The sequence below is a fragment of the Microchirus variegatus genome (assembly GCF_963457635.1).
Source record: "Microchirus variegatus genome assembly, chromosome: 13".
In the NCBI taxonomy this organism is placed as follows: domain Eukaryota; kingdom Metazoa; phylum Chordata; class Actinopteri; order Pleuronectiformes; family Soleidae; genus Microchirus; species Microchirus variegatus.
In genome coordinates, this window is record NC_139814.1 from 16,163,296 (window position 1) to 16,179,347 (window position 16,052).

Here is a 16,052-nt window from a genome sequence, read left to right on the forward strand (position 1 = left end):
ACATCCGTGGTTACGCTGTCTGTTGTGTGTACTTGTGTGTGTGTGTGTGTGTGTCTGTATTTTTACAAAGCGTGAACTGTGCCGAGTAAGCACTGAACCAGAGGGGAAGAGAAGGGCATGACAGCAGTGGTTGTCAGACTCTAAACGACCAGCGTCTGTGTGGTTCAGGTTTCCCCCCCGTAAAAACTCCTTTTTAAAAAAACGATAGGCTCCTCCATTCAGTGAGCTCATTAGACACTCTGGAAACTCTGCTGCACTGGGGTTGCTTGCAGTAGGTGTATTTTCTTAAGGGATTAATTTTTTTTTTTTCTCTTCCTTTTATGTGGAAGCCAGAGCTCACAAACACTGTGTATGTGTGTGAGAAAATGAAAATCTGTGGGAGAGAGGGAAAGGAAAAAGAAAATAAATGCCTGCTTCTGAAGTGAATCCAAAAAAAACTATGATCCTCAGTGAGCCTGGGAAGTGAGTGTGAAAAGATTGTTTCACATTCATTGTTAATGATTAATGGATACGCGACCCAAAAGACATGTTGTTCTCGAGAGAAAAATTACTCGCTTCTCCTCCCCGCACTGTTTACTTCACATAAAGCCATGGTTCTCAAAGTGTGGTGCGTGTACCACCAGTGGTACGTGGAGGAAAATCAGAAATACTCTTCTACTGTATATGCAGAGTGTATAGAAAATGAAACGAATAACAAAAAATTATTATCTCTCACTCCATCTTAATCTAATTTTACCAGTAATTTAATCTCTTTACCAGTGTCTGTAGTATGTGTGTGGAAGAGGAGGATGACGAGGGAGTAAATTATCTTATTAGGACTAAATCTGCCTCCAGTGAAAAGTCCGTAGCCGACTTTGCTCGACCTATTTACGCCTCTGTATTTTAAACGTTGGGAGATAATCGTGTATTAGTGAGGGATTAGAAAATACCAACTATGCTATAGTTGCAGTGTTAATCCAATAAATGTACGGCATAACGTGTCATTAAAAGTACATTCCTAGTTAACTGAAAAATAAATATTTGGTGTTACAGCATTAACAAACTATTAAAAACTTAATTTATGTTTTTTTTACACTTCTTTTCAGTATAGTTTGTGCTTTGTGACGCGTGGAATCGATGTGTTGCGTCGGTATCTGCTTCTCTCTCTCAGACGACGGAAACGTGATCGTTCTCTGTCGTGAGTCTGCGGCTCCTCTGTGAAAGATTTCGCCATAAGGCTTGATCACCGAGACGAATATTAGTGTCTCGATGGCAATAAATATTGACTTTGGCACATTCCTTTGCCCTGAGCTCTCTGCCTCTATCTCTCGCTCTTAAACACACACACAAACACAAACACCCTTCCATCATTACCTCTCCAGCCACTGGACTCAATGGTTTTGACTTCAGAGTTACTTTTAAAATAATAAAACATTAAAGTTCCGTCTCATCCTCTGGTCCACTGGCCCCCATCTTTAATTGCCACAAACTGTTTCTTGTGAGTCCCTCAGGTTTGTTGGAAGTGTAATTTTGCATCCATTGAATACTCTTTTAATAACAAACATCCACGGAATAGGTTAGAGTTAAAGGTGCATTATGTAATAAATCTAAAGCAACTGGCCATTAAATCCTCCTAATATGTCACAGAGACTCAGGAATAATGTTCATATAACAAACTGAACTCACCAACAACAACAGTACAGACAAAATATTTGCATTAAAAAAATCTTTTGCAGTCTGCAAATCATGTTTATGTCTTGAAATCATGTTTTGGCATGTGGCGCCACCTACCGCCGTCTACCAATCATTGCAGTCAGTAGAGTCTCTGCTTCAGAGCAGCCACGGGTTGCCAGTTATGTCAGAGTACGAAACCTAAGAGACCTCTGTATTTTGAATTTGAATGAAGTAACTGTTTTTGGCCACATTCTTACATATGGCGCCTTTAAACTCTAAAAATGACAAGCAAACAGATGCATGGCCTTAAAAGCAAAGACCAGAGTGATTTCTGTTTGACAAATACTACGTTGTTGCGCAGATGTTCAAGCAGCAGCGCAGTGCGTTTAAAAAGAATATTCTTCGAAGCCATTTTGTTCACAATTCCCCCTGCAGTTGAATTCTAGGTCAGGAACTTGTCCTGGCGCTGACCTCTCATCATGTCATGGAGCAGAGCAGAAATAAAATATCCGTGCTGAGACTCTTGGTGCAAAAGGCTAATTGTCCTCTGTGTCCTCATCAGGCCTCCCTCCCAGTTACTTTTGAGCCTCATCTCTTCTGTCTCGTGGTCGGGGGGGTGGAAGAGTCTGGAGCTAATGCAGTAAATCTGGCGCCAAAATAAAGTCTGGCACTGTTGTCGTTCGGGGAAATAATGTGGATGTCCATGATTTGAAGTTGTATTTCTGCGTCTGACATAATGCAGGACGAAGACATTCAGAGAAAGACATTGTGCCAGGCTAACTTTCAATTCACGTGTGCACCGTGATTAATGATATTTTCACATGTGTCTCTGTCAGGATAAAGGTCAACGACCAGATCGTGGAGGTGGATGGGACCAGTCTGGTGGGCGTCACCCAGAGCTTCGCTGCCTCCGTTCTCAGGAACACATCAGGAGTGGTTCGGTAAGCACACGGACACAAGCAAAAGTGTCTTTAACTCTGTTGTTGTGGATGTTATTATTCTGCTTCTCTTTGGGGTTGGTGAACAGAAAACGATGTGGCATTTTTTTTAATGCTGAATTCTGAAAAAAACAGGCTCTGTCAAGCAATACTATCAGACCTGACTGAGGGAGCGTTTGTGTGTATACAGCATCAACGCACTCACTCACTTTACAGGGCAATGTTGCATTTTGACATGAAACAAATCACTTCCTGTGTGCAGAGCAGGGACAACACAATTCTAAACGCTGCTTTACTGAATCAGCATCGAGTGAACTCAACAGTTTGTTACCATTCAAAAGTTAAACACTGCTCTACTTTTAATACCGCTCTGTAAATCTGTGATTATTTAATATAAATCTCAGTGTCTCTATAAAAAAAAAAAAAAATCATCCTCCAAGCTCCCGATCTCATCTTTCCTCAACACTGTTGTGCTGAAAAACAAAGTGCGAGCGCTCTTCATCTACTGCTGTCACGGCGCTAAAGTTGCAAAACAGCCACTTAAGCAGCTCAGTGCCATTTTGTTTGGCAAGAGCCTTTGGGTTCATTATCATTTCTGAGGAGATGCCGGAACACAATATGTGACAAAAGTCTGCTGCCTATGCTTGACTGTCGAGCAGTTATTTGGCAGGGGGGTTGCAGGGAGACCACATACACACACACACACACACACACTGAGGAGAGCAGGGAGGCTTTTATTTGGAAAAGCCACTGCTGTCCATGGCAACTCAGTGAACATGCCATCTCACATTTCCGTTGGTTCTAATTGGGGGTTTAGTGTTGCTTCCACTGTTTTCACCTCCTCTGACCCATCTTTTATCACTATTTCTCTTTTCACTTACACCAGGCATGGCCAAATTCCGGCCCCGCGGGCCGATCACGACCACAGCTTTGGTTTTATAATGTATTATTTATGGGCAGGATCGGACTGGGACATCATTCACAATATGTTATTATGATATCTGACTTGTAGTGGTTAGCACGACCCCGGTCTGAAGGGCTTTTCTGCATGGAGTTTGCATGTTCTCCCCGTGTGTGTGTGTGTGTGGGTTTTCTCTGGGTTCTTCGGTTTCCTCCCACAGTCCGAAAACATGCAGATTTGGGCAAATTGGTCACTCTAAAGTGACCATAGGTGTCAGTGTGAGAGTGAATGGTTGTTTGTCTCTATATGTGGCCCTGTGATGGACTGGAAAACCAGGGTGTGACCCCGCCTATCGCCCTTTGTTAGCTGAGATTGGCACAGCTCCCCCCGCGACCATCATGTGGAGGATAAAGAAGTAGAAAATGGACAGATTGATGGATAAAACAGTGCATTTATGTGTAACTTTTACTGTTTATATGTAAAAGAAAAAAAAAAGGTCTGAAGAGAGCCTGGGAATCTTCATTTTATCAAATCTGCCCCTGACTAAACCATGACAGGCCATTACATTGGTGTTAAATAACCCAGAGGCCTCAGTGGTTTCCAACCTCAGTGCTGTCCCGTTCCAAAGCTGGAGATTGAACATAGACGACCCACAGAATCAAAACAGACAGATGCTGTTTGCTGAACTAATATTGACAGTGGGCTTATTCCACATACCAGAATATGGCACCGTGGGAGAGGCAGCCTTTGAAAAGACTCAATCTGTCGATCTATCTAATATGTTTAATTGCTTATTTTTGCATGTTATAAATCTAAATCTAACATGAAAAAAGAACTCTTGGAGCATTGGAGCAATGTTATTAGTCCAATGTTTCCTCTCTGCTGCATCCACAGCAGACCTTGTTTCACGCTGCTTCTTTCTCACTATTTCAGTCTTCTTCCATCACGTCTCTCCCACTCACTCCAGCATCATCACCTCCTCTTCCTTCTCTTCAATTTCCTCCTCGGTAAATCCTTCGCTCTCTGTCTGATCATCATGAGGTTTTCGTGGCCAACTGTCCCAGATTTGCCATTTTAGCTATATTTAACTCAGAGCTCCGGCAGCAAATCAACCAGGTTCTTTCCCCCCCCCCCAGCTTTCTGACCACAGGGAATGAGGCGCTGTCATACACACATCAGGTCACATGGAAAAACAACACTATAACACGATAATAAAACATAGTATATATAGTATGATGTTTCCCTTACAGAAGATAGATCGTGGGTGTTGGCTATAAATGATATGAAATAATATATGATTGTCAGCTATTCTTCATACTTTAAGTCTGTTAACACATTCCAGATGTTAATAAAACTGATAATTTGTCAATTTATTGACAGTTTATTGATTGAATTTCTAAGGGGTTTTATTTATTTGGGTTCTTTAAATGAAGAAAACACTAAACGAAACGATACAATCAGTACAGTACGTACCTTTAAAGAAGAATATCTGTCTTTATATACATATATATATGTATATATATATATATATATATATGTATATATATATATGTATATATATATATATATATATATATGTATATATATATATATATATATATATGTATATATATATATATACATATGTATATATATATATATATATATATATACATATGTATATATGTATATGTATATATGTATATATATATATATATATACATATGTATATATGTATATGTATATATGTGTATATATGTATATGTATATATGTATATATATATATATATACATATGTATATATGTATATGTATATATGTGTATATATGTATATGTATATATGTATATATATATATATATACATATGTATATATATATATGTATATATACATATGTATATATGTATATGTATATATGTATATATATATATATGTATATATATGTATATATATGTATATATACACACACATATATATATACGTATATATGTATGTATGTGTATATATATATGTATGTATCTATGTGTATATATGTATATGTATATATGTATCTATGTGTATATATGTATATGTATATATGTGTATATGTATATATATGCGTATGTGTGTATATATATATATATATATATATAAATATATATGTATGTATATATATATCTATATATGTATGTGTGTATATATATATGTACAGTGTGTATATATGTATGTATGTATACATATTATTTTCAGATTTCAGGTTAAACAAAACAGGAACGGACAACTGCGTATACTAACATACAGATCCCTTATTTCTTAAAAGTATATATCATTTACTATATTAAATATAATAATATATAATAAGAATAATATATTATAATTTTAAAGTGGAATGCAACTGTTCCTCTCAGTAAATCAATGATGAGGTTTCTATTCAGACTATTCAGGTTTCCCTGCAAGCAGATTTGTTCTTTCTTTAAAAAAAATCCCATTGCGTATTTAACGTAAATAAAGAAGATCGGTGGTGAAGGTTTTTTGCGGTCGTGCTGAAGCAGCTCTGCGTGTGGCCGGCAGAGGAAATAAGACGGAGTGAGGAAATAAGACAGACTCCCCATGTGTGAGCGAGGAGAAAGGGCTGTTTCCAGGTCAGCTGCTCCTCAGACCTCCATGTTGTCCAAAGGCTTGTTTTCCGGTGCAGTACTTAGTGTATACAGAGCCCTCTCCAGCCCTCTTTTCTTATTCTTTTTTTTTCCAGTTCTTCTCTCTGCTCTGCCCTTCACTTGTTCCCTCTCATGAAGATCAAATAGAGCTCTCTGCTGGACCGTAAGGCCTCTTCAAGTTCCCCTGTAGAAATATATTAAAGAGCTCTCAGGAGCTGAATTCACTTGATTAGGCACCGTCTCCGATCCTTTCCCTCTCTCTCTCTCTGTGTATGTGTGTGTGTGTGTCTTTCTTTTTTTTTATATCTCCATCTATTACTCTAACCCCCTCCTAGTTCGACACATACAGATAATAGAAGTGCACGTAGGAGCTCTGCTGGGTTGGAGATTTCCTATAATAGGTCAGAGGAATTCTTCATCCTCGGTGCTTGCTTTTAGCAGAATAACAAGAAGAATACATTTATTATGATATCGTGCTTATGAATTGCAGTTTGGAGGAGTTGGCACGGCATTATCATAAATCTATTCTAGGTTTTTCTTGAATGGATGACTCACTTTTTCTGCCTCCGTTGCACCGACGAACACGGAGACATCATTTTTACAGCATTTTACAAACAAACGCAGTCTCTAAGGAAGTTTCAGTTTCCTTAAAACATATGTTCTTAACCTCATCTTACTCGTTTTTTTTTTTTTTTATCTTTAAACGTTACTGTAGCTAGATCCCGTGTACAGCTCCCGTAGCTCGGAGGCACAGCTTGTGGCTTTCTCCATTTAGGTCCATGCCAGGATAATAACAGGCCGCCCAGGCTGAGCCCACCACTGTCCTCTCACATTATTATGTGTTTCCCGTCTCTCCCTGCCCTGCCCTGATTCGTCAGCAGATACTGCTGTCATTACTGTGTGGCTCTGGGCTGCAGTCAGCAGAGAGTCACCGCTGCACAAACACACTCCACATTGACACAAACGCTAAGATATTCACACAGAAATGTTCTAAATAATACATTTAGAAAGGAATTAAAACTTTAAATCATGTCTCTGAATGTCTAAAATCTAAAATAAGTCAGGCTTAAACCCCCCCCCCCCTTTTTTTTTTGTTACTGTTCCATTTTTATACATCTTTATGGCACTGTCAAATAAAATATACATATTTGTCACTAGAATTTATCAGACTGTCATTTGATTTCCCTAATCCCGTCTTGACGTCATCCAAAATAATCTGAACTCCTATTGGATGATACCAGCTGTCAATCACACTGGTGTCCACTCGTATGCCTCATCGTCTGTTTTCCTCTAAATTGGAGCATTCATTCATTCATTCTTTCATTCATCTTCTACCACTTCATCCTCCACATGAGGTTCGTGGGGGTCGCAGGTACCAATCCCAACTGACACTCACTCCATCCACTCTCACACCTATGGTCAATTTAGAGTGTCCAGTTTGCCTAATCTCCTAATCTGCATGTTTTTGGACTGTGGGAGGAAACCCGGAGAAAGTCCACACACACACACACGGGGACAACATGCAAACTCCAACCTGGGTCTTCTTGCAGCAAATTTACAAAATTGGTATCATGTTCCATGTGTTCATTGTGACCTGAAAGCCCCCTGGTGGCCATTCAGTATATTTGTCTTACTTCCTGATTAGCTTCAACCAGCTAACTGGAAGACTGCATCGGCTTTATACAATATATACAATCTATTTACGACACACTTTGATATAGGACCTACTTTAATCATCTGATAAAACAATTTGTCGTGTGTTTCTAACTGTGCCTCTGGTTGCAGGTTCACGATTGGCCGAGAGCGTCCGGGCCAGCAGAGTGAGGTGGCCACTCTGATCCAGCAGACGCTGGATCAGGAGAGGAGACAGAGGGAGCTGCTGGAGCAGCAGTATGCCCACTACGACGCCGATGACGATGAGGTAACGACTACAGGCAACGCCAATGCGCGGCGCTAAGCGAGTGTGGTTTGAGCAGAAAGGATTGACCGACACATAATGTGCGTCATATCCTCGTTGACGCAAGTAGCGATGGCACGAAAGTGTCCGTTCAAGGAAGCGTGATGGTGCTGCTTACTCACGACATTTAATCTGCCAGACGCAGAGCTCGTGGCCCTGAAACTCACAGTGTGTGTGTGTGTGTGCCTAGTACATAAAAACAAACACACACGTTATGCTATGCATTCAGTGTATGAGTGCATGAATGATGGCAAAGTTAATTCGGGTGTCCATCGTCTCCACTCATTCATGGAGACACACTCACTCAGAAACTCCTTTCTCAGCCTTAATCACCCACAAGTATGTTAAAAGTCAGATTTTAGTCAGACTAAGACAATAATTCAGTTTTCTTAATGTCATGTCAACAACTCGTTAATCCGACTAAAATGTAACTTTATCTTAATCGGACTATGAATCACATTATCCAGGTATGTTAGTCTGATTATGACTAGTTTGATAAGGATAATGTGATTCATAGTCCGATTACTCCTACACGTATGCGCTTAGTCCGACTGGAGTCGTATAGTGTGGCGGCGGCAACAGCAACTCTTTCTTCGGACAACATAGCAACCACAAGAGCCATGATCTAGTTTGTATCACGATCAACATTCCTCGATCGGCCAATAAATCAGTTTTCTCCTCCAGATGTATACTCAGACTCGACAAATTGTCCGATTGCGCGTCCTAGTCGGACTATGGCCTTAGCTTGATTAAACTGCATGTAAACTAACTTAGTGATGTTTGATTATTTCCAGGTAATTCATAACCAGGAAGCTGATCCTAGCATTCCCATAATCCTGGCTACATATACTTTGCATGTCACATTTTAATTTCATATTAAAGCTCCTACAGTGAGTGGCTGGAGGCTTCCAGAGTTTAATTTAAAGCACACCAGGAAATTCCATGATTTCAAATCTATTGTGCACCATGAAAATCAAAAAAAAGTTAGTGCGACAAGATTTTATATATATGTAAATAATCGTCTCGGGCCGCAGATCCCCGCAGGGGCACATAAACGTTTACTGGGCATGTTGTTCAAATTGTTTATCCATATATATAGATAATAAAAATAAAAAAAACTTCAAATCTGACACTGTGGAGCACCAAGGCATCCATAACTCCCTAAGTGCTGAATGGGTAAATAGTTACCAAACCATTACAAAGATCTATGGCGCAATAAAGGAGTTCATCAATATTAATATCTCTATAAATATTAGATCAAGTTCTCGGCGGAGGTTGTGTCTCACTGCGTGTGCTGCCTGGTTAAATGTGACAGACAGGTCTTTATTGATGCTGGGGCACCACGATGAAAGGGTAAAAAAAAAAAAAAAGCAGTGTAATCCCAGATTTAAAATGTTTTTTTTAAACCAGTGGGAATGTGTTTGATCAGCTTTCACTTCTGATTCTAATGACTCTGCAATGCCATGTCAGTTTTTTTTAGGTTTTTTCGCAACGTGCTATAATTTCTTCTTCCTCTGTTTTATTTTAGCTCCATTTCCAGCACAACACTATGACGCGCAATCAACTCGCGGCCCTTAGTTTAGCCAATAGCATTAATGTTTTTGTATCGATCCTTACCGGATATACTTTATTTTATCAATCACATCATTTAAACTATTTATTTATAGAGAGACCAAAGTAAAAGATGCAAAAAAATTGCCTTACATAATCACTGAGAGCTATTTGTGATGCGGTTGTTTGGATGAATGTTTCCTGTTACCCTAAAATACAACTTTATGCAGTCAAAAATGCCTCATAAATATGTGCATATGTTTATAAAATACAATTCTGTCAACACAAAGAAAGACAAACAAAAAGTTCAAAAATCCCTTTGTAGCTTCCGTGCACTTGGCAGTGACGGCGCTCTCTCCTTTGACCGGAAGTCATCGTGCAAACGTCGTTCTCAGGTCAGACACTCCAAACACCCTCCGTACAACACAAGTGAGATCCTTCAGCCGTCCCTCTTTCTCTCCCCCAGTCTTCATGCACATGCGCGGTGGGAGGTGATGCATTCATCATTATGCAAATTGCCGTTTTATGCAAACTGCCCCTCGTGTTCAGCGGTTAACCCCACCTACCATAAATTGGACCTCAACGCTTGACGTGGGCGCCATGGCAACAAACAAGCCCATTATGTAAATGGTTCTCCGCAGACAAATCAGGCCAGAGCAGAGTAATCGGGAAGGGGGGGGGGTGTGGAGAGGATATAGGCCAAGAAGATGAGTGTGTGTGTGTGTGTGTGTGTGTGTGTGTGTGTGTGTGTGTGTGTGTGTGTGTGTGTGTGTGTGTGTGTGTGTGTGTGTGTGTGTGTGTGTGTGTGTGTGTGTGTGTGTGTGTGTGTGTACACGTGTGTACTACATTTATGTGACAGATCAAGGCAGAAAAACAGATAACTACAGGAGCACAGATGATATAAGTGCATAATAACACTCCATATTTTAAAGAATTGTATTTCTTTTTATTAAACGTGAATATTTAGCGCTAGGAGATAAAATAAGATAAAACATCCCTCTTGGATTATATTACGAGAGGCTCGTCTCACCAAATTCCTCACAAAAGCTACGACTTTACGACCACGTGTTCTACTCCTCACTCTCCCTCCCTACCTCCACTCTCTCAGCCCATTTCTTGGTATTTTTTGGAAAATCAGGGATTGGGCAGAGTTAGAGGGTTTAGTTAAAGAGGGGGAGTTTTTATGAGGCTCCACTGGAAACATCACGATCTGTTGTTGGTCACCAGCCAAAGACTTAATCAACTGATGCATTTACATCTAAACCCCTAATGGCCGATGCCAACATTTATTAGACAATATTTTTACAGCAAAGTCAAACATGTCATACAATAATCTCATACCACAAACACATGTCTTTATTTTCAATTATGATTATGGCACCAAACGGTTACAAAAGAATGAAATAATAATAATAAAAAAAAGAAATGACAAAATGGGGGCTTTTATTTTGAAAATAACGCTTTTAAAGTTGTAATGGTCTTTGACTTCCTGTCATAGGGGGGCAAAAATAGAACACAGGCATTCAGTGGAATCAAACTCACAGCGTGAGTAAAGATATTTAAATTAAACAATCATTTATAGTTCTTTTAAGGTATAAATTGCAAACATTCAAAACACTTTCATATTTTAAGTCACTTTTCTTTTCTTTACGTGTAATAAATTCCATGTGTTTCAAGATAAAGTCAAAGATTGATCGCTTGAAATAATGGTGATTTAAATTTTAACGCAAATAATCGTGATAATTAGGTTAGGAGTTAGGTTTAACTCCATTAAAGACACTTACAGTTTAGGTGAGATGATGATTAATGAACAAAAAAACCGACAGATTTTTCAATGACTAATGGCTCATGTGACACTTGCAGCTCACCAGGCTGCCATTTATGAAAAAATGTCATGTTACTAAGTAGCTTAACAACGTGTTATATAACCAATGTCACTAAAATAGCATTAGTTGCTTGCAGTGAAGAGAACATTAAGTGACTGGTTGTGAAAGCAATGAGTCGCATGTGGAATTATGTGGTGTCAGTGTCAGGAGAGATGATCGAAGGAAGGAAAGAAGGACAAACAGATTTATTTATTTTGTAACTTATTTGCAGAGAGTCAAAACAACAGGTTTCCTTATTTCCCGCTGGTAATTTTCACGTTTTTCTGTAGCTGTCAGTTGGAATGAGGTTTAAAAAAACGAGTCCTAGTCGTAAAAAATACACCAAATTGAACCATTTTATTGTAAGCTGTTATAAGTAATGATAACAAGAAGAATACATTTTATTTGTAGGTGCCTTTCAGCACAAAATACAAATGTCTAAAAGTGTGTCTGACTTAACGTTTGCTCTAAAAAAGCAGACGGGAGAGTACGCCACGGACGACGAGGAAACGGGGACGACGGGAGCGGAGGAGAAGAACATCGAGGTGTTCGACTTGCCCGAGACGGAGGACATCTTGTCTCCCTCCGAGGTAGACGCCAATAAACTCTACCAGAAATTCAGAGAGGTAAACTTTTACTCTTATCATCATCTCTGTTGTTACGGAGCCCCTAATTAATAATCATTCCGATGAATGACCTTGACATATTATGCAAAAAAGTGCAGAGCGAAAGAGGCCTGAAGCTGCACCATGGACAGAGAGAGTGTGAATGAGTTACAAAGATTATTCCGTGCGCTCTGGTCTCACTGAGGACTGCACACAGAGATCAATGTAGTTTCTCCAGCTCTTTTGGATGAAAATTAGATCAATATCTTTCTAAACTTATCTTTGTACTCTGTCCACCAGGGTTTTAACCTCTTGCCTGGAGATTTTTATCCCATTTTATTCCAACGTGCGTTGTATTTAACTGTTTTATTTGTATCTTTTGTTTCATTTCAGAGTTAAAACAGGGTTGTTTTTTTTTTACTCTTTGACTTCAGACTTTTCCTTTCCATTCCATCCCCTGTGTTGTGTTTTGTTGTTGTATTGGCATCTCTTTTCTACGCTGGCTCTGAGGTGCAAAACACAAAAGCAAATCAAGAAACACAAACGCAAATCACAAAACGCAAATCAAGAAACGCAAATCAAGAAACGCAAATCAAGAAACGCAAATCAAGAAACGCAAATCACAAACGCAAATCACACAAACGCAAATCACAAATCAAGAAACACAAACGCAAATCACAAAACGCAAATCAAGAAACGCAAATCAAGAAACGCAAATCACAAAACACAAACGCAAATCACAAAACACAAACGGAAAACCACACACGCAAATCACAAACGCAAATCAAGAAACACAAAAGCAAATCAAGAAACACAAACGCAAATCACAAAACGCAAATCAAGAAACGCAAATCACAAAACACAAACGGAAAACCACACACGCAAATCACAAACGCAAATCAAGAAACACAAACGCAAATCACAAAACACAAACGGAAAACCACACACGCAAATCACACACGCAAATCACAAAACACAAGACATACCTCTTCCGTTTTGAATTAATGTAATGTAATTTTGTGTTCTGCTTTTGTGATTTGCGTTTGTGTTTTGCACCTCAGGGCCACCGTACTATTCTTTTAAAAATGTCCTTTCATTGTGAACACTTTTAGCTGCAATCCTTGAATGAGGGGTGCGCTTCATTTGCTTTCACAGTCGTCCAACTTGAAGGGAATGATGCTAAACCCACAAATTACTATTTCTTGCGCACGTTATTGAACTTATTTCATGGCCACAAATAAGAGTTTGTGTCTGGGGCTCCACTACGTATTTTCTCTGTCACTGCTTTGAAGAATACATTGTGAATAAACCCACAAACTCATTAGAATTACAAACTCTACTATTAACACGAACACAGCACCACATGCTTTACACGATCAATTTTCCGTCTGTGTTATTTCCGATCGATTCGAGGTGTTAATACTAAAGATAATGTGCGTCCTGCCCTCATTTGGCCGCTCTTCGCTCGACCTGACGATAAAAGGTTGTTTGCTCTTTTGTTATCAAAGAGATGAACCCACCTCAAAAGAACAGCTGTAAAATGGAAAATGGACTCATTGACTGTAAGTTTTTTTTTTTCCGTCTGCTGCACAGCCAGTTAATATTGATCGTACAGTTCAGGACTGTTGGCTCCAAACCACTGCAGCCACAATAACTGTGTGACACATTTAACAAATGTCTGTCCTGCAGCGGCTTATCAAGTGGAGTTCTAATGTAGCCCCTGCTCTCAGGACGTTATATTCCTGCATGTTTCATATCCTTGTATAATCGGGTTGAGCGTTTTGTTTTTTTCAGTTGTTTTCTGTTTGTTTTTTGCTCCATATAACAAAGAAATTATTAAAACGGAATAATTTTGGTTTTGTGGACAAAAACAAGACATTCAATCAACATTTTCTGACATTTCATGGCCCAAACGATGACTCAATTATTTGAGAAAACAATCGTCCAATTAGAATCCATTATTTTGTTAATCGCAGCCCTACTGTATATGATATGTGTATTCTTTTGTTACATTTTCTCAGTATATCTCTACCTACTCATAATATAACTTTCCTCTTTTCCCCCAACTTTATATAATAATAATAATAATGCATTATATTTAAGGCGCCTTTCAAGACACTCAAGGTCGCCCCAACTATATATGTGTATATATATACATATATATACACATATTCACACTTGACTTATAGGTTAAACCACATCACTCAATGTGCTACTGCTTAGCTATGTGTTAATTTAATTTATACAATTATAAGTAACTGGGAAAAAAGTATTCTTATAATGTTGCTACAGTAGAAATTAAATATATATGTGTGTGTGTGTATGTGTGTATATATGTATATTTATGTGTGTATATAATATATACATATATACGTACATATACATATGTACGTATATACATATACATATATACACATATATTATATAAATATAAATATATATATACCTATACATACATATATATACATATATATTTCAACAGCAGTCTCTTCTCAGTAATAATTTTCACCACACAGACAAGAGAGACGTAGAAACACAACTTTTGCTGCAACGCAGATTGTGTGTTTGAAATGTGTAACTCGCAGACAGCAAGAGTCTCGTCACAACCCGCAGATAACCTTTGAAAAAACGTGTTTCTACTGAGGAACAAGGACTGAGACTCTTGTTCCCATCACTTAAACACCAGCCCGTATCCTTAAGGATGAACAAAATCACATATGTTCACGTTTCCTGTTGCTCTCATTATCATCTCCCCCCCCCCCCCCATTTCTCATTTTCCGCCTCACCCCCTGCAGCTCTTATTCACTCAGACTTCCACGCTTGTTCCATTTCCAATCCTATCTGCACTTTTATCTCCTCTTCGCTTCCCTCTGACTGCACCTCTTAACGTCCGTCATATTCCAGTGGTTCATCTTTCGATCCATCCGACATAGAAATAGAGGCATAGAACACATGCAGGACCTTTTTGTTTAATATTTAATATGTTCTAGACTCTGCACTCACTATTTATTTGATCAGTTTTTCTTTTCTTGTTGGAACTTAAGTGTATATTTATTGTTTATAAGTTACTTTTTAAAAGGTTCAGCTATTTTTATTTATTTTTTGTTCATCCCCATCACTTGTTTATTCCCCCCTCACGTCTGAGAGTTTGTGTCAGTGCTGGAGCTGGGATGCTGTCAGGGGAGGACAGGGTTCGCCTCCCCCATCCGTCAAACGATATCGACAGTGGAGCGAGAGAGAGAGAGAGCCTGCGCAGCCATGCATTTGATTATCTAACTGCCCTCTCTTTTTCTTTTCTTTCCCCATCTTCACTTTTCCTCTAATAGCTCCAGATCAAACACACAGTGACCGAGGCCGAGATCCAGAAGCTTAAAAACAAGGTAAGGGATTAAAACTGTCGGGGCGTGGGGCTGCATCTAAGTTCGGGGAAATTTGTAAACGGCTGTGAGACGAGGTTTAGGGTCAACACGGGAGGAGCCGGGTCACGTCTGGTGGGGGATCCAAAGGATAAAAAATGTGTACTTTTATGGGCTGGAGGCAAACTAGAGCTGTTAATTTATGTTTCAATATAATCCAGCTTCCTGTGACAGACTGCTTTAGTTACTTTTTAGATTTGTGAAGACAAGAAATCTGCAAGAAAAGGCATTTTATTTCATGTTTGTGTTCTTGAATATATATATGTGTATATGTATATATTTATATATTTATATATGTGTATATATATATATATATGTGTGTTTATATATGTGTATGTGTATATATATATTTATATGTATTTGTGTATATATTTATATGTATATGTGTGTATATGTATATATGTATGTGTGTATGTATGTATATATATGTGTGTATATGTATATATGTCTATATGTATATATATATATATGTATATATGTCTATATGTATATATATATGTATATATGTATGTGTATATATATATGTATATATGTATGTGTGTATATATGTAT

General features: G+C 38.6%; 1 protein-coding gene across 1 annotated transcript in view; it reads left to right on the forward strand.

The window, feature by feature from the left end:
• The window catches only part of ppp1r9a (protein phosphatase 1, regulatory subunit 9A), a gene marked incomplete at both ends in the record, with an annotated part of 43,587 nt that overhangs the window by 15,872 nt on the left and 11,663 nt on the right, over nucleotides 1-16,052 (forward strand). Inside the window, 4 exons of the mRNA XM_083899527.1 lie at nucleotides 2,490-2,594; nucleotides 7,892-8,027; nucleotides 11,956-12,105; nucleotides 15,411-15,464. Coding sequence (XP_083755653.1) covers nucleotides 2,490-2,594; nucleotides 7,892-8,027; nucleotides 11,956-12,105; nucleotides 15,411-15,464 — 445 coding nt within the window. The remainder of the gene's footprint in view (nucleotides 1-2,489; nucleotides 2,595-7,891; nucleotides 8,028-11,955; nucleotides 12,106-15,410; nucleotides 15,465-16,052) is intronic.